The sequence below is a fragment of the Triturus cristatus genome, chromosome 11, assembly GCF_964204655.1.
Source record: "Triturus cristatus chromosome 11, aTriCri1.1, whole genome shotgun sequence".
Lineage (NCBI taxonomy): Eukaryota > Metazoa > Chordata > Amphibia > Caudata > Salamandridae > Triturus > Triturus cristatus.
The window spans coordinates 212,905,920-212,929,430 of NC_140594.1; the positions used below are offsets into that span (position 1 = coordinate 212,905,920).

A 23,511-nucleotide genomic window follows, 5' to 3' on the forward strand; every position below is an offset into this window, starting at 1 on the left:
CGACGTGCGTGCTACGACGTGCGGCAGCGAGGCCGAAAGTGAGCCCGATCCCCCGGGCCTTCATCTGGACCCCCCCGCCGGAGGGTGAATTAGCGTAGCGGACGGCTCCGACGGACGGTGCCCGGTCCTGAGACTCTTGCAGCGGCAACCACTGGACCAGGTACGGGCTGGGACGGACGTCCTGGGTTCGGTGGCGAGGTGGAGCCCTGAGGCGTGGGTGGTCTCGAAGACAACTGAGGAGTGCCCGGACAGGGAAAACCCACTGGAGCGTCCCGGGGCCAGTGTCGGGCCTTGCTGAGCGGGGTGACCGGCGGTGGGCGCGAGGACAGCGCCTGGTGCCGGTGTCCGGAGGTGCAGTGGGCGCGTTGGCCCCTGTTCCCCCCCCCCATTGCTGGAGGATCCTTACTGGCGAGTCTGCTGGGCGCCCCGGGTGGCGTGAGGGGCCCGGAGTAGCTTCCTCGTGCGCGCATTCGCCGGCCTGCCTGGAGGTTGCGCGGTGCGCCGAGGTCGGGTGCGTTGGCCGCAGTGGTGCACCCTGACGTGGATGGGGTCTGCCTGCGGGGATCGCCTCTCCTGACAACGCCGGCCTGGGCCAGGAGGTGAGGCCCACTCGAGAGGTGGCTGACGAGGTGCACCGGAGTCCTATAGCCCCTAGTGTCAGTCGGAGGAGCCCGGACCTGGGGTAGTCCTTAACCCGGACGGCAGCCATGGTGAAAACCGATAAGACACAGCCCAAACTTTCCTTTGATCCCCGCAGAGCAAAGGGGCCGGCCGCGGAGAAGGCTGAGGTGGCGGCGGGCGGCTCTGCCGTGGGGGGCCCCGCGGAAGCGGATATCCGAGAGATGCTGGTGGCGATGGAGAGGGGCCTCCAGGGCAGTCTCACTACAATGGATGCCAAGCTGGACGCGCTCACTTACCGAATGGACCGCATGTCGGAGCGTGTAGATAAGAACTCGGAGCGCCTTGACACGACGGAAAAAAGGGTATCCCAAGTGGAGGACGCGCAGACGGAGTGTGATGCGGAGAGGAAGCAAATGAGCAGGCTGTTGCAGGTCATCCAGGACAAGGCGGAGGATTTGGAGGCCCGCTCGAGGAGGTCTAACATCCGTATCACAGGGGTCGCGGAGACGACGCAGACCGGGAGGATGGAACTCTTTGTGGAGAAGCTTCTGCGTGGCCTGCTGGGGGAGGACGTGTTCTCTCCCATGTTTGTAGTCGAAAGAGCACACCGCTCGCTGGGGCCCCGCCCGAAACCTGGGGCGCCAGCGAGGCCTATAATTGCAAAGCTGTTGAATTACAGAGACCGCGATGTGGCCCTGCGGGTGGCCAGGGAAAAGGGCGCGCTCCAATATGAAGGCATGGACATATCCATTTTCCCCGACTTCACGGCCAGGGTGCAGGAAGAGCGCAGACAATTTGCTCCATATAAAAAACAGCTTAGGGAACTGGGTCTGGACTACGCGATGCTTTACCCTGCGCGACTGCGGATCAACAGACAGGGCCGTGCCCACTTTTTTACTGACCCCAAGGAGCTGCATCGGTCCTTGAAGGACTGGCCGAAGGAGCAGCGGGGTGGTCAGCGGCGAAAAAATGGCAACCCGGAGGAGTCCTCCCGCCTGGAGGAGCAGGACTAACCCGAGATGAACTGCCGGACTTTGGGTACGACGGGGTAGATTGCTTTTGCTCTGCGGGCGGGGGGGTGATTGATGGCCTGGCGGCGGAAGGGACTTTGGAGTGACCCGCCTAGCTGAGCTTGGCGTGGACGTACATGGAGACACTGCTGCAGCCTCCTGGTGAGACTTTTCTGACGTATTGGGTGGGTGGGTGTCTGGAGGCCCTGTGGCGTGCTTTTAAGATGGGGCAATACGTTGAACCCGCTCAGAGCCTGGTGTGAGTGCTCCGACTCCTGGGGACCTTGGGGGCCCTTCCCCCCCCCCTCCCGGGCTGAGGTATGTTATTTGCTCCCCCGACCCTACCGTGAGTTTCCCCGGGTGGGGTCTGGCGGGCGGGGGGGCCCCGGCGGACTTGTGCTGCGAGGCATCTGGCCTGGTTCCCCTGGGGGGTGCCCTGAGTCCTTCCCCGGTCCCCCGGGGGTGGTGCGGGTGGGGCAGCACACGTTGAGTGGTGTACGAGGGCAAGGTGGGGAGAGTACGCGACTGCCCAGAGGCGCTATCTAATTGGGAGTACCTGGCGCCTAGCTCTCTCTGCCCCCACGCTGCGGCTATCGGTGACCCCAGTTGGGGCTACTTTGGGAAATGTTCTTGAGTGATGTTTGTGGTTTTGAGAGGTGGGGGGTGGGATTGGGGTCCTGTCTGGCCAGGTTGGGGGAGGTCGGCTGTGGGAGGGGGGGGAAGCAGTTGGTGGGGGGGTTTTGATAAGAGGGGAGGTTGGGCACACTATGCGTTGCGAGACCTATGTATTGGTTGGTTCCTGGCATACTGGCAGTGGAGGGATGAGAGCGGCCCAGTCGGTGCTCTCATGTGTGAAACTCCTTCTGTTGGCACGACTGTTGAGTGAATGTTGTGATGGCAGCCACTGACGTGGTGACTGGTGACGGTAATCCTGGCACTTTAAGAGCACTGACGTGGAATGTACGAGGCCTGAATGACTTCCGTAAGCTCCGGAAAGTGCTGAACTATTTCCGCAGACACCACATTGACCTAGCCTTAATACAGGAGACACACCTCCCCACAGGGAGTAAAATGCTTTCGGCACGCGGCTTGGCGGGCAACAGCGTGGCGTCTGGCTTAACAACACACTCTCGGGGGGTGGTCACGTGGGTGAACCCGACCTCCAAACTGAAGCTCACGGTGCTTGAGGCTGATCCACACGGGCGTTACTTGCTCACTAGGTGTACAGGGCAGGGTCACGACCTAGTGGTGGTTAACGTGTACGGCCCAAATTTTGACGACCCAGAGTTCTACGGTACGCTGGCCGCACTTTGTAGGCAGTACGAGCATGCAAGAATGGTGTGGGGGGCGACTTCAATTTTATATTCAAGCCGTCGCTAGACCGATCATCGGGGTCGGTGAGGCGCCCGGCGGCTGCGGCCGTGCGCATGCAGGCGGAGATGACTAGGCTTGACCTGGTTGATGCCTGGAGGCACGGTCACTCGGGGAAGGGAGGCTTCACGCACTACTCCGCACACCACGACGTGCACACCCGAATTGATTACTGGTTGGTGTCGCGTTCACTACTGGCGGCGTCTAAGGGGTGCATAGTGCTCCCCCGTACGCTTTCGGATCACTCCCCCCTTCTCCTAACCTTGGCCTCTCCGATTAGGCGGATTCCGCCGTTCACTTGGCGCCTGCCGCCTTATTCGTTGCTGGACGAGGTCTTCAGGGGAGAGCTGGCGGACGACATCGCATCCTTCTTTGATCAGAACCTGGGCTCGGTACAGAGTTTCCACACACTTTGGGATTCCTTCAAAGCATACATACGCGGCATAGCTATGTCCAAGCACTCTAGTGTCCTTAAGAGTATCCGACAGCGCATGCGGACCATTAAAACGCAGTTGACACAGCTTGAAGGGCAGCTACTGCGATCTCCAGCACCCGGGGTCGAAGAAAGAATTCGCGAGTTGGTCTCAGAATACAATAGCGAGGCAGACAGAGAGGTGCAACACATGGGCAAGTACGCAACTGCCCGTACATATGGGGAGGGTGAGCGCCCGGGCTCCTTGCTGGCACAGTTACTACGTAATCGCAGACGGCCCCTGGTAGTTGAGGAGCTGGTCTCCCCTGCAGGCGCAGTGCTCACGGACCAAGAGGAGATTGTGGCTGAATTCAGAGCGTTCTATGTAGACCTTTACTCCTCTAAGTCGTCACAGATGGAGGAGGAAATAGATGATTATCTCAGCTACATCAAAATGCCCTTCTTGTCGAACTCGCAGAGGGAGTTTTTGATGTTGCCCATACAACCCGACGAGATACGGGAGGCACTGGGGGGCATGCGGACGAGCAGTGCGCCGGGTGCGGACGGGTTGACGGTGGCCTTCTACAAAGCATTCCAGGAGGTGCTCCTGCCCCACCTGATTGCGCTCTTCGATGAGATATGCCAAGAGGGGTGTATGCCTGACACCATGAGAGAGGCACTTCTGGTTGCGATCCTGAAGCCCGGGAGGCCTCCTAATGTATGTGGGTCATACCGGCCCCTTTCTCTGCTTAACGTGGACGCTAAGCTGTATGCTAAGGTCTTGGCCACGCGCCTGGCACTCCTGGTGCCGGAGCTGGTTGCTCCGGAGCAGGCGGGCTTCATCCCATCGAGGAACCTCACATACAACATCCGTACGGTACTGGGGGCCATGCAGCATGTGCGTCCGGATTGCAAGGCACTGGCGCTTTTCCTGGACATGGAAAAAGCATTTGACTCCGTAGAATGGCCGTTCATGGTGCGTGTACTCCGTAAGTTGGGGCTGGGTGAGCCCTTCCTGCAGATGCTGGGGGCTTTGTACTATCGCCCCACTGCTAGGCTGCGGATTGGGGATCGTGTTACGGACGCATTCGACATCGGCAGGGGAACTAGGCAGGGCTGCCCCCTCTCTCCGCTCCTACACGCCCTGGTGGCGGAGCCCTTGGCTTGCGCTATCAGAGAATACCATAGACACGAGGGCATCAGCTTTCCCACTTATAAGATTGGCATCTCAACCTATGCTGACGACACGCTGCTGTATGTCAGGGACCCGGAGGTGAATCTCCCCTCCATCCTCAGGGAGGTGGTCCGGTTCAGGGCGCTGTCGGGCCTTCGGGTTAACTGGAGTAAGTCGTTGGCGTTCCCTTTGTCGCCGGTAACGCAGCCGTTCCCCATGGAGTACCCCCTGCAGTGGACCACTGACTCGATAAGGTACCTGGGGATTCAGCTGCACAGGGACCCGGAGGTGCTCCTTCGGGAAAATTACGGAGTGGCATACACCAAGTTAGTTGAGGATGTGGAGGCGTGGAATAAGCTGCCCCTGACGTTGCTGGGCAGAATAGCCATCATGAAAATGGTGGTCTTGCCGCGGTTCCTGTTCCTGTTTAATAATATCCCGGTTGTGTTATCTAAGGCCTTTTTCAAGCAGCTCAACCAAACGCTTACTACCCTGGCCTGGGGGGGCAAGCAGCCCAGAGTCCGATGGGAGGTGCTGACGCTGCCGTACGAACAAGGGGGCCTGGGGGCTCCATACCTGGAAAGGTACTACAGAGCAGCGCAGGCGGCGCATCTGCATACATGGATTCATGCTGATCCAGGGGTCCCCCATGCGATCCTGGAGAAACTGTTCGCAGACCCGCTCCCTTTACCGGCTATTGCCCTACAGCAGGTAGATCGCAGGGTGGGCAGTCTTAACTCCCTTAAGGCCACGACGCACGCCTGGTGGGAGTTGGCGAAGACCCGGGGCTGCGCGATTTTGTATTCCCCATTGCTACCAGTGGAGTGGGCGGTGTGGCTCCCCCCGCTGAGAGAAAAGGGTGTGTTACGGGCGCTGAACGCTCTGGGCATTTCCAGGATGGAGGACCTATTCGTTAATGGGGTGGCCAGGGCGTGGGACCAGCTCGGATCGGCGCCGCCGGCTCCCACGCCACTGCAGCGTTTTCAGTTCCACAGAGTGCGGGCTGCGCTCTCTACCATGTTGGGGCCGGGAATGGTGGAACCCCCGGAGGTTCTGGAACTCACTTATGTAATAAAGACCGCGGCGTCTGCCAAGCTGGTCACGACGCTCAAAAAGCTGGGGGACCAGTGTATGCCACACCGGTGCGAAGCGGTGAGAACTGCATGGCAGACGGACCCGGATATGGAGATCACGGACGATATGTGGAAGTACTGCTGCGCCAGCACTAAGACGGTGTCCTTGAACGGCCGGCACAGACTGGTACACTTTAAATTCTTGCAGCGTGTATATTACACCCCGCAGCGGTTACATAGGTATGGGCTGCGCCCAACTGCGGAGTGTGAGCGCTGCCACCATCCGGAGGCGGATTTCATGCATATGGCTTGGAGCTGACCGGGGGTCGCCAGGTTCTGGGCGGGGGTGTTCTGGGAGCTCAGTAAGATACTGGAGGTTGAGCTTCCTCCTAGCCCCGCTTTGGCGTTGCTTGGGTACTCTCGACCCCTCCGACCGGCGTTGCGTCGCCTGGCGGACATTGCTTTGTTGATCGCCAGGAGAGTGGTGGCGCTTTGCTGGATGAGAGGACCTCTGCCTACTGTGAAGCGATGGGCCAGCGACCTGTTGTATTGTAGTACGCAGGCGGAGATATATAGTGAACTACTACCGCCTAAAAGCCGCCCCAAGAATTTTTGGGGGCTGTATAGAGCGTCGTTGAAGACCGGAGACCCTGCAGTGGATAGTCAGGGGGGGACACTGAATGTGGAGCCCAGTGGAGGTGTGACGGCGGCCGGGGATGCCGAGCATAGCCGGGAAGCCGAGGAGGAGCGCCCAAGAGGCACTCAGTAGCACAGAATGGTGGAGAGCGTTGCGTGCGGAGAGTGTGGACGGATGAACTCATGATTTGACTAGGGTCGGGCTCCCGTTGGTACCACATTAGGGGTGAGTGTGCTGCCAGAGGAAATGTAGACTGACTGCGGGAGGGCACTTTGCCTGGGTTTGCCAGTATGGCGGGATGGCAGATGCGGGGAACATCACAGAGACATGGGGGTGAGGCGGTGCGTGTGTGCTGGGTGGGGTGGGAGGGGGGGGTTAGGGGTACGGTTGGAGCTTGCAGGGGTTAGGCCGGCGGTCCATGCCCTAGTGGGTGCGTGCGTGGCCACATGATCTATTGCCACACTATCCTAGGGCGGGAGGTCCACCGTGGCCCTGTCTGCGGTTGGGGCACTGCTTGGGTGCTACTAACGTACTGAAGGTGGCAACGCCGCCGGTCCTCCGGGATGTCGGCTAAATGGCTGTGTAAAAGTGATTCCAACTGCCTGCACGAGGGGTTCCCCCCCTGTGTTGTGATATGCCCGGAGGGCGACTGTATTTGTATTGCTTCTTTGTATTAATAAAGACTTGTTGAAAACTTTAAAAAAAAAAAAAAGGAATGCATGGGGAATGTATGTATCCCTGGTAGTTCCTGATGCGTGGGGTGTGCAGGCCCGAGTTTGGTATGTGCGGACTCGTGTGATTGAATGCTGCGCGATGATGTGTGGGGCATGCATGTACCTAGTGTGGAAGTGCCACTTCTAGAAGTGGGCACTTCTGTGTGCAGTGTGTCTGGCGTGTGATTGGCTGGAGCTGGCTGGTGAGCCTGGCTCCAGGAGTCTGGTTGGGTCTGCCCCAGTGGTGAGTGTGAGATTAGCATGCTGATGGCTGGGGAGGAGTGCACCTTGGACCTGAATAGGGCAGGGCTTTCCCCACACAATGCTGGCTCCGCCCCCTGTGGTGCGACTGATGACCCTAGCCCTGCCAGTTAATAGAGTGAGGGGCTGAGCACATCAAGGGTGCTCCCCAACCAGCTGCGACTGGTTTTCCCCCTCACCCTGAACCAAGAACAAAGGGTTTTAGTGTATAAAAATGGGGCTGTGTCCCCACAGAAACTGTTCTCTTCCAGGATCCTGAGGGGGCTGCTGCTGCTGGAGGCCAGGAGGAACCGCCACTTTGGACTGCCTTCCTGCCTGGAGGGCCCAGTGAGCTGGCCCCTGGCCCAGCCTTGCCCCCTGGCCCAGCCTTGCCCCCTGCCCACCTTCCTAAGAACTTTGCTGGACTTTTGTGCTTACTGGCACCCCAAAGCGCCTGGAAGCGCTTTTATTTTACCTATAGCGCTAGGAGCGCTTTAAGTGTGGCCAGCAGCGTGGCGCTGCACTTATTAGCGAGGGAACCCCGACGTAGGGATTCCCTGCTATTTTTGCAACATTCCGAGCGGGTGCCCACCCCGCATTGTTGCGCTCGTTGGCGGGTGCCCACCCCGCTTATTTCATCTTTAAACGACTGGCGGGAGCCTACCCCGCGTTATTGCCGCCTCAGGGAATAACTTTGCTCACTTGCGGGAGCCTACCCCGCTTATTTAAGTATTCATACGGCGGGTGCCCACTCCGCCGTATATTACATATACCGAGGGAGCCCACCCCTCTTATCGCTGGAAAGATCACCGCCGCGGCCCCCGCGGAACAGGAAGTCAGGCAGTTCTGGTGGTGACGTGGGCGGGGCGCTAGACAACCATCCGGAAGTCCAAGCAGGGCTCCCGTGAGCATGAGGGAGCCCCGCGGTACTGGCGGAAGGAGCTGACGGGAGCCTACCCCGCGCTCCCGTGGCAAGGCCGTCCCGGAGGAGAGAGCCCCCGAGGAGCGGGAGCTCTCTTGTGCCGTCGTACTGCCCCACAGAGTCCAGTGTGCCTAGAGCCTCGGAGGCTCCCGAGGAGAAGTGCAGCAGGCCGGTGACAAAGAGCAGAGTCCCCTGAGAACAGCCCGGTAAGTCAGTAAGGGCTGGGGGGACTCCGTGTGTGTGTGTGCTGGGTGCCGGTCCCCGACCGGCCTACTTCCCAAGCGGCCCCTGCCTGAAAAGGGGGGGGCGCTCCAACGCCGGCCATCCCTATTGTCTAAGAGTCCAGAGGGACTCAAACTGCGGGGGCATTCTGTGGATAATCAGAGCGGCCCCGGAAGGCAGTGGGCCGCTCCAACGTTGGGCGCATTGGTTGCTTAGAGCCCACGAGGCTCCCACCACGTTTTAGGGGGCATTTCTATGTCAATCAGAGCGGCCCCGGAAGGCAGCGGGCCGCTCCAACGTCTTAGGGGCACATTTGTTTATTGAGCCTGTGAGGCTCTAACGGGGGCATTTCTTTATTGTTCAGAGCCCAGAGGGGCTCAGGGGACAGTCCGTGGACAGAGCCTGCCAGGCTCCAGCGTTGGCCCCATCATTGTCCTACAGCTGCCCAGCACTTCGTGGGCAGCTGCTCCGTTTAGGCCCCTGACTCTGCTGGACGTAGGGCGTCTTGCCCCTTCAAGGCCAGTTGGCCTAGGGACTGCCACAGGTGGTGGCGACTGTGAGTTTTGCGCTATTGTTCCTAACCTGCACCTCTGAATGTGTGTTTATGCGTCATGTGCCTTGTTTTACACCACTGAATGTTTTTATGCATCATGTGTTTTCCTTCCCTACACCTCTGAATGTGTTGTGATGCATCATGTGTAATGTGCGTGTACCCCTACAGGTATTGTGATACTTAGGTGGTGGTTTTTCTCCTAGTACAGGTGGTGCTAGTGAGGTCCTAGTTCCCTGCGCGATATTTTCCTAAGGTGGTTAGGGTTGCGTAGGTGGTACTTACCTGTTACCAGTAGTTACTGGTTGTGCGCTATATGTGTTATTTTGTGCTACAGTAATTTTATATTCTATGTCCTAAGTGCTATGTTCTAAAAGTGCTAATTCCCGACAGTGGTCCATGTGGCCCTGTCCCCTGTACATATAATCCCTTGTAAATTCTGCCCGTGCCTGTTGGCACATAGTAGAGTGTGTGTTGGTACAATACAAAGGCTATTTTTATATAATACCTTGTGTGGAGTTTCCTTTGTGGTGGGCCTTGGGTGTTGTTGCTGGGTGCGCGCGCAAACGCTTTACACATCGCCTCGGAGATAAGCCTGACTGCTCGCCCCATCATTGTCCTACAGCTGCCCAGCACTTCGTGGGCAGCTGCTCCGTTTAGGCCCCTGACTCTGCTGGACGTAGGGCGTCTTGCCCCTTCAAGGCCAGTTGGCCTAGGGACTGCCACAGGTGGTGGCGACTGTGAGTTTTGCGCTATTGTTCCTAACCTGCACCTCTGAATGTGTGTTTATGCGTCATGTGCCTTGTTTTACACCACTGAATGTTTTTATGCATCATGTGTTTTCCTTCCCTACACCTCTGAATGTGTTGTGATGCATCATGTGTAATGTGCGTGTACCCCTACAGGTATTGTGATACTTAGGTGGTGGTTTTTCTCCTAGTACAGGTGGTGCTAGTGAGGTCCTAGTTCCCTGCGCGATATTTTCCTAAGGTGGTTAGGGTTGCGTAGGTGGTACTTACCTGTTACCAGTAGTTACTGGTTGTGCGCTATATGTGTTATTTTGTGCTACAGTAATTTTATATTCTATGTCCTAAGTGCTATGTTCTAAAAGTGCTAATTCCCGACAGTGGTCCATGTGGCCCTGTCCCCTGTACATATAATCCCTTGTAAATTCTGCCCGTGCCTGTTGGCACATAGTAGAGTGTGTGTTGGTACAATACAAAGGCTATTTTTATATAATACCTTGTGTGGAGTTTCCTTTGTGGTGGGCCTTGGGTGTTGTTGCTGGGTGCGCGCGCAAACGCTTTACACATCGCCTCGGAGATAAGCCTGACTGCTCGTGCCAAGCTACCAAGGGGGTGAGCAGGGGTTATCTTTGGCGTGTAACTTCCTTGCCCTGACTAGAGTGGTGGTTTCTGCCTGACTTTGGCGCAAGCCTTAGCCAACCAGAAATCGCCATTTCTAACACTTGCTATCTGAAGCCCTGAGCAAGAATCAACCTGACTAGCTATAGATCTGAAAAAATCAACTTTTGTAGAACTAGACTATACATTCACTTTCTCCTCTTCTCTTTGTGATACTCATGAAACCGTTCCCCCAATATATTAGACTTGAAACTTGAGTAATTGGAGTGGAGGTCAGTAGTGAGTTGCCCAAGCTTACTTCCGTTGCAGCTGACATCCTGCTACCACTGGGCATGCCATAAAAAAGGGATCTTAGCCCTGCTAAAACAACTGGAAGAATATAAACAGGTGTCTACCTTCAAAATGAACATGGTGAAAATGTAAGCGTTTGATTCTAATTGCAGGTATGGTGGCTACACTGAGAGAGACATGTTCATTTTGAAAGTCTAAAAAGATTACCAGGTATTTATTTATATATCCTACCAGGCATATTAACACCCTGGAAAAGCATATTATACAGAACCCCTTAGAGAAATCAGAAAAGACCTTCACAGGTGGAATTCTCCATACTGTTCCTTGCTAGAGTCTATTAAGGTAAATATTCTTCACAAGTTTTTACATGTGGTCCACTGCTCCCAGTTCATGTTGGCACAAATCTTCTTAATCAAAACTTTCACTAGTGAACACTTTTGTATGGTACAGGAAGAAGGTGCTGGTACTGCCCGTTATGCTTCAAAGGTTCATAACCATGTTATGGTGCAAGCATGCCTAGTTGTGCTAGAAATGCTCCCCTTGCAGTACCAGCCTTCCTCATGTGGCTGGTGTTGTGCTAGCCCCGGTCGCTGTAATGGTCTGAGCCATCCTGCAACTTGTGGTACATTAGGTTTGATCCCAAGTCTCAGGCATCTGTCCCGAAGCAGGACTAAGCATGGTTGTGGGATTTGTAGGCCACAGGGACCACCATGAGTCCCACAAGCTTCCCATCATGTCTAAGTGGAGGTCATCTTTGGTGCAAATTCTGTGAGATTTCCAACTCTTGTGGTATCAGCAGATATCTTAGGTTTGGACCTATTGTAAGAACGTGGCTCTGTATATACTGCACCAAAGTAAGGTTCAGTGTGCACAGAGTCCACAGTCCCCAGAGGTTTGGCAGAGGCTAAAGTTAGATATAACCTTACTCTCTAAAGTGGTAGCTTGGTCGAGCAGTAAGGCAGTATCAGAGGACAGTGTAAAGCATTTGTTGTACACACTCAGTCAGCAAATGGTCTCACACACTCAAGAACTGAACTATAGGCCAATTGTTTTGTATATAAAAATATATAGTTGTTTTATTTTAGAACCACAAGTAGGTATCAAAATACTTTCTCAGAGTGAGATGCTTTAGTTTAATACTTTCAATAAGCAATAGACTTTTAAATGCAATAGTTACAGCTGTTGCAATAGGCAACACAAGTTAAACACAATTATAACATTGAGCTCAATGGGAATTTTAAAGTACACGCAATATCAATTACTTTGCATAGGTTTTTCTTACTCAGGGCTGGGTCCTGGATTCAGCCCTGGTGCATCTCCTGTAAACAGATGAAAGAAATCGTTTTTGTTATACAGGCGATTTTTAAGGAATATTTGTATGTTTCAAAAATAGACACTTAGAAGAATTTCTAGCAAAAACCAGGCAATGATATCCTATGGAGGAAAGTTTGGTTATAAGAAGATCACAGTTGTAATTGCTTTGTTGGGTCAGTGCTGGGCACAAAGATCCAGCACTGGGATCTCTCCTGATAACAGGTGAGTAATTTCGATTTCGTTGATCGGGTGATTTTTAGTGAATATTTCAAAGTTTTAAAACTCGACACTTCGAAGAAATTCCAAGTGAAAACCAGTCAATGTTACCCTATGGAGAAAATGTAGGTTATCGGCTTTCAGGTAAGTACTCGACTGGCAGAGTTAAGGTTCTGGGGATTGACTCAGGGGTCTCCCAGGGTCAGGTAGGTACAGTTGTTATTCCGTCAGCGGCACAGTGGCAGCCGGGTGCAGAGAGAGTAGGCCCAATGTTAACCTTCGGTTGGTGGCTTGGTGGCTTCTAGCAAGCAGGCCACGCGGCTGTGGGAGCTTGGCTCCTGGTCACTTACACAGGGCAAGTGGGGAAGTAGGATAGGACAGATGCTGCACTTCCAGGGGCAGCTGGGTGCAGGGTGCTTTTGAGCCGTCCGGCGCTCAATGTATTTCAATGGGAAAGCTGCAAGATGAACAAAGGCTGCAAGCTCGGGGACGGAGATTCTTCAGGTGCGACCACCACTTCGAGAGGTAAGTAGGGAAGCTGTAGGTTAGGTAGGCACCCAGGAGCTGGGCACAGGGGGCCGGAGGGCGCCGGGTGCAGGGGTGTCTTTTGGTGTCGGGAAATCTTACCCTTTGCTGGTCACGGTTGGGGGGTCCCCGGAGTTGAGGCTGCAGGCGTCATCAGGAGCGTCGAGGAGGGTCCTTGGGTGCTGGATTCTTGGTCACAGTCGCCAGGGGGATGTCCTCGTGGTCTTTGTTCACTCAGGCACAGGCCAGGCTCGACGGGTGCAGAGTGTGCTGGATTCCCTGTTCCTGGCTTGGCACCAGGGGTTGTTGCTTGTTTGAGCAGAACTACTGCTCGTGGGAGTCCCAGTCTTTTAGAGGAGCAAGGCAATCAGGTCCTCTGGGGTTTTTGAGGCTGCTGACCAATTGAAAACGCCTGGGTTTAGCAGGAGCAGGTTTGAGGGCTGACAGGCCTGTAGGGCTGGAGCCAAGTCAGTTGGTGTCGTCCTCTTGTTAGCAGCTGCACGGCAGGTCTTCTTTCTTCTTGTTCTTCTTCTTGTTTTGGAATCGGGATCTGCGGAAGGAAGGTTCAGGGTGCCCCTAAATACTAAATTTAGGGGCATTACAGGTAGGTAAAGGGCAGGGACCAATGGGTCCCTTCCCTGGGGTAGGTACACCCCCTATCCTGCCACTCTCCAGTGGGAGGGGGGCAGGAGCCTAGTCCTGATTGGGTATGGCTCCCCATCCTCAAGATGGCGAGAGCCCGGAGTTGTGCTTCACCTCGCCTCCCCCACCTGAGGGGTGGGGTTGGCAGAGGCTGGCACACCCCCTTTCCTCACTTGGGTTTTCCCACCGATCTTCCTGCCAGAGTGGGGATCAGAACCGGTGGGGGCCAGTTGCTGAGTACAGCAAGTGACCTGGAGAAGCTCACAAAGTCGGCATACCTTTGAAGCTTCCCCTGCCCATCCTGGGGGAGGAGGCCTAGCACCTCGCCCAGGATGTGCATTGTTGCAGACCCACGAGAGTGGATGGCTCTCTACCCAGTGGTCCAGCAACATGTCTGCTGGGTGGCAGCCTATGCAGCCTCTCAGTCAGGACACGGGTTGTTGGTTAGTTTCAGGGGGCAACTCTAAGTTGCCCTCTGTCGTGCATTTTACATTAAATCCCACACTGGAATCAGTGTGGGATTACTGTGCTGAGAAGTTTGATCTCAAACTTCTCAGTCCTCATTGTAGCCATCATGGTGCTGTGGAGTTCGTGATGACGATTTCCCAGCACCATATACTCTTAATGGCAGCACTGCACTTACAGTGCCCAGGAATGGACCTGGGTACTGTAGGGGTACAGGGCTCATGCACCTGTACCCACACCACTGGCATAGGGCACCCAGCTAGAGGGGTGACTGAGGTATGCCTGGGCAGTGTGTTTGTGGGCATGGCACACAGGGGTGTGTGGCATGTGGCACAATAAGTGCTGCAGCCCTTAGGGGCCTTCTCTGATAACAGGGACCTGGGTACCTATGGTACCATTTACCAGGGGCTGACATGTGGCCAGAGATGCCAATTGGATTTAGGCTTCAATGCAGTTTTAGGGAAGGAACACAACACATGCCCTGTGCACCTGATTGGCAGGGGCCCAGGGCACACTCAGTCAAAGTACATCAGCAATTCAGCAAAAAGTTGGGGCATACCATGCAAGAAAGATGGCACTTTCTCACACCTATAAAAGCTGTGTCCACTTCGAAAATCTCACTTGCCTTTAAGGTTTCTGATGTGGTTACACCTCATCTCTCCCACTCAGCTCCCTTGCCTTTAAGGGTCTGAGGTCTCACCATCTTTAAGCACCCAAGATCTCACCATTAAGGACATCTAATTTCCTGTCATCCTGGATATCACAATTCCCACTGATGGTCATTCTGTGGAAGAAATAAAGCTCAAGATATATGAAGCCCTTGTGTTGCTATTGCGTGAAAATGAAAAAATGGCAACACAAAGACTTCAGTGAGATTTACTAAGCCAAACAAAGCCACTTTGCATGGCTCTGCATGGCTTAGTAAATCTTGAGTCTCTGCCGTGCATTACTCTGCCCTTGGACGGCGTTCCATGGGTGGGTATTCCCATACATCCACCCATGGATATTGGTGCATTCCCAGATTTCTTAACACTAGTAATCCGGGGAATGTGTAAAAATGCTATACCTTCCCAGTTGAGCTGTAACAAGAAGAAATATGTGAATTTCACCATGTTTATTCCTCCTTCTACGTGTGCTGCATTCAACATTTCTGATGTGGTGATGGGCTCAGGTGGGCGAGTGCATGGAGGGCCCACATATTTTCTGTCTGCCAGACCAAGCTAATGGACAGCAGGCTGAACTATGCCTTCCTAAGAAAAAGATAAAGCGGCAGGAAGGGAACTCTATACCTAACTGTACAATTTACTAGAGAGCGTTTAACTAATGGTGGCTGTATAGCTGTAAGACATGGTCAGGCATGTTCTGCAGAAGTCATTTCGATATTGTGAAAAGGACTATTATGTGCAGGAATTCTGCAGCACATGTAGAAGGAGGAAAAAGCATAGAGGATTGCTTTTGTGCAAGGTGTCCCTTCGTGCACCAAAATAATCCTCGCTGTAACACAAGCACTATTGCACCATTGCCTGTGTTGGTGCTAGGCTGCAGTTAGTGCACTAGCGCAGGGAGAGAGCAGGAATGTGCCATATATTAGTAGACATGGTGCATTTGTGCCCTCTCCCTGTCATGCAGCACAGCCCAGCAGTTGTCTTGCTAAATACAGCAGACTACTCAAAAACTGTTAATAACACCAAAAGCAATTCATTGAAATGCATGATGTCAACGCATGAAAGATAGTAAACGAGTCTGTGAAATTATTGAGCATAACAAAGTGGTGCTTCAGTTCATATAGTAGTTAGAGATTGTCCCCACAGTGTCACAGTACCAGGTATTATAAGGTTGCCAATGTAACTGGGAGAATCAGACCCAGAGGGTGAGGTACTTAGGTTCTAACAGAGTGCTCAGGGCCTATTACCTTTTCACTCTCAGTACAGTGATCCATCAAGGTAACTTTAACCAGACACCAACCAGATAAACGCATGACAGTTAAACATCCTTGTGACTGATCCTTAAGGCATATGTCTTCTCTCCTCCCTTTCCCTGTCCACCCGCTCATATGCAGCTTTGATCGAATGTCAGATGTGGCGATGGGCCAGGTGGGAGAGAGCAAGAAGGATCCACATCTTTTCTGTCTATGACACTGCACTCTACAACACTCTGCCATTAAACCACTGAACTCTACTCCCTTCCACTCAACTCTATGACACTCTACTTCCCTCTACGACACTCTACTCCAACAAATACAGTCTAAAACTCTCTACCCCCCACTCCACTCTAGGACACTCCACTCCAATGACTTTTAGCTATGCTGGACAGCAGCCACAGTAGTGTACAACATGGCAAAAATACATCGGCAAAGTCAATAACTCTTGTATAGGCGAGACCTATAGGCTTTTTTATGGGTTGCTTTTAACATGTACCTGAGTACTTCAGCTTCTTGGAAAGGTGTTGTGCTCTTGTCATTGGTGCACACCCTTGGCCATGTGCCTGCTCCCAACATTCTCTCAATCTTTCTATTATTTCTCTAACGCTCTCACACAGAACAAACAACGTCCAACTACTATATACTGGAATGGAACTAAAACTTAAGTCTGGATGTTCTTTCTGGTAATATACTGTCTAGATGCAATTGAACATGACTCTGTCACTCTCCCTCTCCACAAGTCCCAACCTCCTCTACATTTAAACCTTAGGGCAGAGGGCTGTTGCAATTTCTTGTTGACTCTACCCTTCAGTCCCCCAGATACCACCTTTTCAAAAATGCCAAAGGGTTGTTCATAGGTCAGTGTAATAATTAATCTTTTTATGTTAACGCATTTTAGAAACACTTAAAATACTTTTTTATCACATCACGGTAGCATATGTAAACACATTATGCTTTTAATAAACACTAGTTAATAAACTGAGCTATTTATATTGATGAGTGCTATGAAGTCACAGTAAGAATCGTGTATTATGATGTAAGACTGTATTTATTTCTTTTTTCCTGCTCCCAGGGAGATGCAATCTTACAGTGTGACCAGATCTTTGAAACCATCACCAAACTGTGTATGCTGACCAAGAAAGAAAACAGTGTGAATGTTGTCCAGGGAAGGTATGAAGCTCTGCATGCGTACATGTGCATCCACATTTGACCATTAGATAATAAAAGTTGTCTGAATATATTTAACAAGTAATAGAATGGCATTTTTGTGAAAGGTCATCTATCTTTCTACATGTTGTTGAGAGTTTAAAGGTATGGGAATTTGAAATTAAAATGTGTAAAGGAAAACATCTCTTACCAGGATACAGAAGCTAAAGGCCAATATATGGGAAATCACTAATTTTAGGGGTGTTTTACAGCTAGTGTACATTTTCATTCTTTAGCACAAATTGTACAATAAAGTAGACACTATCCTGTTGTTACTATCTTCTTGCCTCCAAACAAACCCACTTGGTTAATTTGTTGTATTAGTGCTAAGTAGAGTCTCTACCACAACAACCATTTCCATAAGGTGAAGTGAAGCAGTCTTAGAACCTAGCCATGGTGCCTATCAGACCTCATTTGGAGGGGGCACAGGGCAGAAAGTAGCTACTGGAACCCAACCATGATGGTTGAGCTTAGTCCATCCTACAGTGATTCTGCAAACTGGAACAAGTATGACACCCTTTCTTCAGTGGACTCTCAGGATAGCAAGGGTGAGCTGTCACAGGCTTCTGATGGAGATAGTGATGTGGGCAAGAGCTCAGAACTCAACAGTTGACCAATAGACACAATAACTTCATGTCCAGAATAGTGCTTGTTTTTTTTGTAAAATCAAGTACTTTAATCACACAGTAGAACAAAATACTATACAAATACATTAGTATAGCGCTGTTTATGGTTTCAGTATGCCCTACATACTTCCAACCCATTAGAGCATTCTCTCCTCACCGGGTTACCCTAGAAGCTACAGTCCCCAATATTCTGTGGCAGAGACATAAATTAGGAACAGATTTAGATTATTTCACTGTTACCCCCAATGGATTGAGATGCACAGCTCAATTCAATAGGAAAGTGGCAGGTCCTAACTCTCAATTTCCTCAGAGAGCATCTAAGTCCTTTGCTCTGGTCACAGGCAATGCCCTCTGGTGGCTGTTGGATGGTTTTATGTATCAGATGATGTGATGGGTGCAACTTGCATCTTCCATTCTCACAGCAGCTTCTCCTCAACACCAGCAATGATGGATGATTACAGCATGGATGAGCCAGATCTCATAGTATAGCTTCTTCAGAAGTTGTGTCCTCCCAGGCTAAATGGGCTGTTCGCAGAAGCAACATGTACCACCACACTGAACTTTCAATATCCACCTGCACATATAATGACTTCACAATATCCATCTACACTATAGCATCAACGTTATTAGATGTGGAGTTAGAGTAGTAAATCTATGCTTCCCTGTGCATGCTTAGCTTGACAATATAGTGGTAGTCGATATATGTGCAGGTTGATAATTCTGGCCTCAGTATTTTGACATCGACAATACAATTTTGTGAAAATGGGCCAGGTAGTCATAATGTATTTTAGAACACAATTTGAAACAAAATAGTACCCAAAGAATGCAAATGTCAGTCGCAGATGTAGAGCTTTCTATTGGGGTTGACATTAAGGGCCCTGGTGAGCAATTGTGCTAGTGAAGTGTAATCGAGATGGTCTGTAAATACCAGGTACAAATTGCACTTACCTTGCAACTAAAGTTTGGGAGCCACAATTGATCCAGGAGGTTATCTCCCCCAATTAAAATAGAGATGGGGCCAAAAATGTCATTTTAGGGTCCATAAATTGGCTATAAATAAATAGATTCCAACAGACACTACCAAACAATGGCCAATAGTTTATTTGTGAGTCACTTTATCTTGGCCCTGACTGATGGAGAATTCACTAGAAAATTAATTAAAAAGTCATGGTTCATTTGTAAAATGTATAAAGCATCTACTTTGATTCACACATTCCACTTCCTACCATTTTCCAACCTGCCCATTCAGAGTAGAATGAAACTCTGAAGGGACAGGGTAGGCTCTCTCCTTTGAGAGCTGGCTCAGTTGCATAGTTATGGCTCAGATAATTTCTACATTGAAACATAGTTCTTTAGCGAAATAAATGATATAGAAGTAATCAACAAAGTTTAACAATTTTGTTTTTGGGACTAGGGCATCTGTTGAAGAGCTATCAAAACATTCACAAAAAGGGTTTTGCAATTCATAAATTGTAAATAATAGGGTCCCATCAGACTTAGGATATAACTTGAATTACCACCATTATGCACAAATGCCAAATAAGAAAAATAACCCAAACTTTCATATCTCTGAGTTCTGCATTTTAAGTTCCATTATTTGAGTATTAATAACACTGTTTATTTACTGCGCTAAGAAACAACACTTATGTGATTACAAGATTTTTGCAAAATACATTAGGTTATTTATCACTATGACAGTTAAATAGTATAGGAAACATAAGCTTCCTTTCTGATAAAATACATAGCAGCAGAAAATGAAACATCACAGATACAATGTAGCTATCCTTATGTTCTCGCTATACACGTTAAATTGTTTGGATTTGTGTTTGTATCTAGGTTGGTTTTGTGCTTTACATGTTTTCTTTTGATAAACCCTAATTTTTTTGATCATGGTGACAAATGCAACAATTACGTTCTGGCAGACTATTATGAGTACAAGGTGGCCGCAACTGTCTGTGCCAGTCAGGGAGACACGCGAGCTCAGGGGAACCTGTTTATGCCATTCAGGAAGGCTTGTGTCATTTTTGGAAGATGTCTGCTATATGGATGTGGCTTGGAGTTCTTTCATGATGGTGGTTCCCCCCTGTGCTCCAGGGAACCAGCTGTGCCAGTTCCATTTTTAACGCAACCACAGTGGTCAAAATGTGACCCACATCTCAAATTCAACAGGCTGTAGTGTCCTGCCACAAGAACGCTACACCATGAGGGGGTGGTTTTCTAGCTTTGATTGCCAATAGAGCTTTGGTCAAGATGGCAGCACCTGCCCCATATATCCAGTGGCTGCCAATGCAGTCACGGCCACATTCAACCGAGGATTCATGCAGTTCTTTGTTATGTTATTTTAAAATGGATTTGTAGAGCGCGCAGCTACTCAGCAGAGTATCCCGGCGCTGAGACAGAAAAATTCAGAGGCCAGAAGGGGAACATCGGTTCCGGGGTGGACGGCCATTATACTGCTTGTTGGAACAGCCAGGTTTTCAATTGTTTCCTGAAAGCCAGTATATTCGTGGCCTGCCTAAGCGGAAGAGGCAGCTTGTTCCAGAATCTAGCCACTTGCACTTGGAACGAGCGTCCGCCACGGCAGACTCTGAGACACTTTGGAATGACAATTAGGTGTTGGTGTGCTGACCTAAGGGATCTACCAGGTACATAGTATGAAACTCTTCTGTGGATGTAATGCGCCCCCATTCCATGCAGAGCTTTGAAAGCCAGGACCAGTGCTTTGAAGAGTATTCTGCATCGGACAGGCAGCCAATGCAGATTCTTCAGGTGGTGGGAGATCCGGTCTCTAGGTCCGAGTCTCAAGACTGCCCTGGCTGCCGCGTTCTGCACGACTTGCAGTCTATTGAGTATAAACTCTGGAAGGCCCAGATAGAGGATGTTGGCATAGTCCAATCTGGAGGTAATAAGGGCCTAAACGACCGTCTTTCTGTGAGAGGTCGGTAATAGGAAGAGAAACCTACAGAGCATTTTCAAGAGACCAAAACACCTACCCGCTACCGAGTGTACTTGAGGTGTCATGGATAAGGCGTCGTCTATTTTCACTCCCAGGTTTTTTACAATCTTAACTGCTGACTGGGGGGGAGACATATCCGTGGGCCACCATTGTTTCCAGGCGTCCAGAGGTGGGGTACCAAAAAAGATAATTTCCGACTTTTCCGGGTTACACTTAAGATGGTTGTGTCTGAACCAGGCAAAGATTTCTCTCAGACATTTATTAATCTTCTCCACATTAAACTCCTCCCCCTTCTTACATGTGAACAGCAGTTGAGTGTCGTCGGCATAGGATATAATCATAGCCTCACCCGCTTCTGCCAAGGTAGCCAGAGGAGCCATGTACAGATTAAAAAGTACAGGGCTCAAAATAGATCCCTGTGGCACGCCAACGTTCAAGGGCGGAATACTGGCTGCAAACGGGGGCGACCAGACCTCTTGATTTCTATCCTTCAAGAAGGAGGAGAACCACTTCAACACCGTGCCTCCAAGTCCACATTCTCGTAACCTCTGCAGGAGGTGACCGTGGGGCACGGTGTCGAAGGGCGCAGAGAGGTCTAGAAGGACCAGAACAGCTTTGCCACCTTTATCCAGGGTCTCTTTGATGGAATCAGAGACCTCCGGCAACGCCGTCTCTGTCCTAAGGTCCTGCCTGAAACCAGACTGACTCGGATGGAAAAGGTTATTGGCTTCAGCAAAGTCGCTGATCACCGCTGATCAGTGAACATATTTTTCTATTGACTTTGCAAAGAAAGACAGCAAAGAGATGGGTCTGTAATTAGTTAATACCGTGGGGTCCGCCGTAGGTTTTTTCAAAAGGGGAATTATTTTTGCGCTCTTCCAGCTTACTGGGACCTGACCGCTATGAAGAGACACGTTCAAAATGCTATTCACTGTGGGATTCAGAATCTCTGACATTGAAGCCAGAATTGTGGCATACCATAACATAACAATAGCCCCTGTCTCTACCTGATTAATATACGCACACTATAGCCCAGTGGCACATTGGCACAATTTCATCATGATTTGCCCTCTGGAGTGGGTGTCTGCAGTTTAGGCAATCTTGAGATAAAGGGAGGCATGTCACTTCTGAACCCTTGTAACACACCAGATACTCTAAAGGGGGGGTCCAAGGGTGTAGATTTTTAAAGACATGCAAGAAGTTATACCCCTATAACAATACACTTTAAACACAATTAACTTCTTGGGTCTAGTACAACTTGAGAGCAGTAGAACGAAGCAACAGAAAAAGAAGGAGAGAAGAGTACAAAAAGTGTCTCTTTAATGAAAATCTAATAAGGGGAAAATCCCTTCTTAGGACGAATGCCCTCACTCACCAAAGGTGACATGCTTCATCATTTGGGCTTTCTCCTCCCAGTGGGAAAACCTGGTCCCACTGAGGGCTACAACCACCTCTCTAAGAGGTGGGAGCTCTGGGATGTTTTGATGTTAAACCTCAGATACGGATGCTAAAATCCCAAATGCAAGCAAAATAGTGATGTGAGGGTGCAGCGCAACTAATGAGTGAAAAAGAGTGAATCTAAAACTGCCTAGTGCAGATGAAAAGAAAACTTTATTAGCTCATCTATACTGGCAGAGTTAAAACGCAGTGCTATGCAGTATGTATTAAAACTGCTAGGATGAAAGAAAGGTCGACATGTTTCAGCCATTAACCATCTAACAAGTATGTTTGGCTTTCTTCAGGACCAATGAACAAAAGCTGCTGCTAAAGTGAAAAAATATAAATATGTGAATAATTGATACAAAACCAGTAATCCAAGTACAGAATCGGTATCACTGGAACTTGTCTAAACAAAAAGAGACACAAAAAAACAATTACTCGCCAGTCATCAATTTCTCGAACGCTTTCTTTTACTTCAAGAGGATGACTCTCTAATCATTCCTCAAATATAAGTCCATTAAGGTACTCCAAAGTGTATTAACTCACCCAACTTGTAGGACAAGTAGGCCCACCTCTACCAGGTCACAACTCAGGGAAGGGAGCCCCGCTCTGAAATCACAAGCAAATGTCCAACATATAATAAGTCAGTTTTGCTGTGCTATTCCCAAACGTGTAAACAAAAAAGTCTAAAAACAACCAACAGAAATGGACATACAAGTAAAAACGATAAAAAAGTGGCATTCTTTCTTAGATTGATACTCTCATAACATCAGAGAGTTATACTCATGCTAAGGTCATTCCAAATAATGTGTGACTTCTTCTGTACAGACTTCATTACACTATAGCTTACAGGCAACAATATGATATCCTTACCAAAGAAACGCACTTATATTTACGTGCGACTTCCCGGTATCTCTTTGTGCCCCGACCACCTAGTACTAACAGTGGTGGCCCACAGCTATTAATACAGATTAAGCCGAACTCTGTTGTTTTAACGGCATAAAAATCATAGCTGTCATTTTAATGAATGTCATTTTTATGAATGTCATTTTTATGAAAAAGCAAAGCGGCAATGTCTATCCTCAATGTGAAGTGAAACACACCAGTTTCTGAATCTCCACAATAACTTGTCTGATTTGTATAAGAGGCAACAAGACAAGTACGTCCCATCCGTAAAATATAGCGGTGGCTACCTAAATAACATACAATCCCAAATGTTGACGAGCGGCAAATACTCAAGGCACCAATTTTTGCCAGGCGTCATGAGAAATAGATTGAAAAAGCCACAAAATCTAGATATAGGCTTACTCTCCCCGCCCTCTAACATGGAAGCATGAATGTCCCGGGGGATATGCACTCAGTAACTTTGTATGGTTTGTAATGAATTAACTGCTGTTCCCCAGACATAATAACAATGTCAGTACTTCTTAGAAAGTCTAAATCACTCACCTCTCCGTCGAAACTCTGTTGTAGTACGAAATTATGACCGGAGGCACCGACGTGGGCAGCTGATTTTCTTAAATATCTGAATGAGTTCGTACCGCGGCAAGTGAAAGGACCCCCAAAGGTATCCAACTCAATCGCCTGTAGAGCTAACACG

The 23,511-nt window shown here is 50.2% G+C and overlaps 1 protein-coding gene across 1 annotated transcript in view; it reads left to right on the forward strand.

The window, feature by feature from the left end:
* MYO1H (myosin IH) overlaps window positions 1-23,511 on the forward strand; it is a 606,720-nt gene that overhangs the window by 554,975 nt on the left and 28,234 nt on the right. The window contains exon 31 of the mRNA XM_085633501.1: window positions 16,756-16,853. Within this exon, the coding sequence (XP_085489627.1) occupies window positions 16,756-16,853 (98 nt within the window). The remainder of the gene's footprint in view (window positions 1-16,755; window positions 16,854-23,511) is intronic.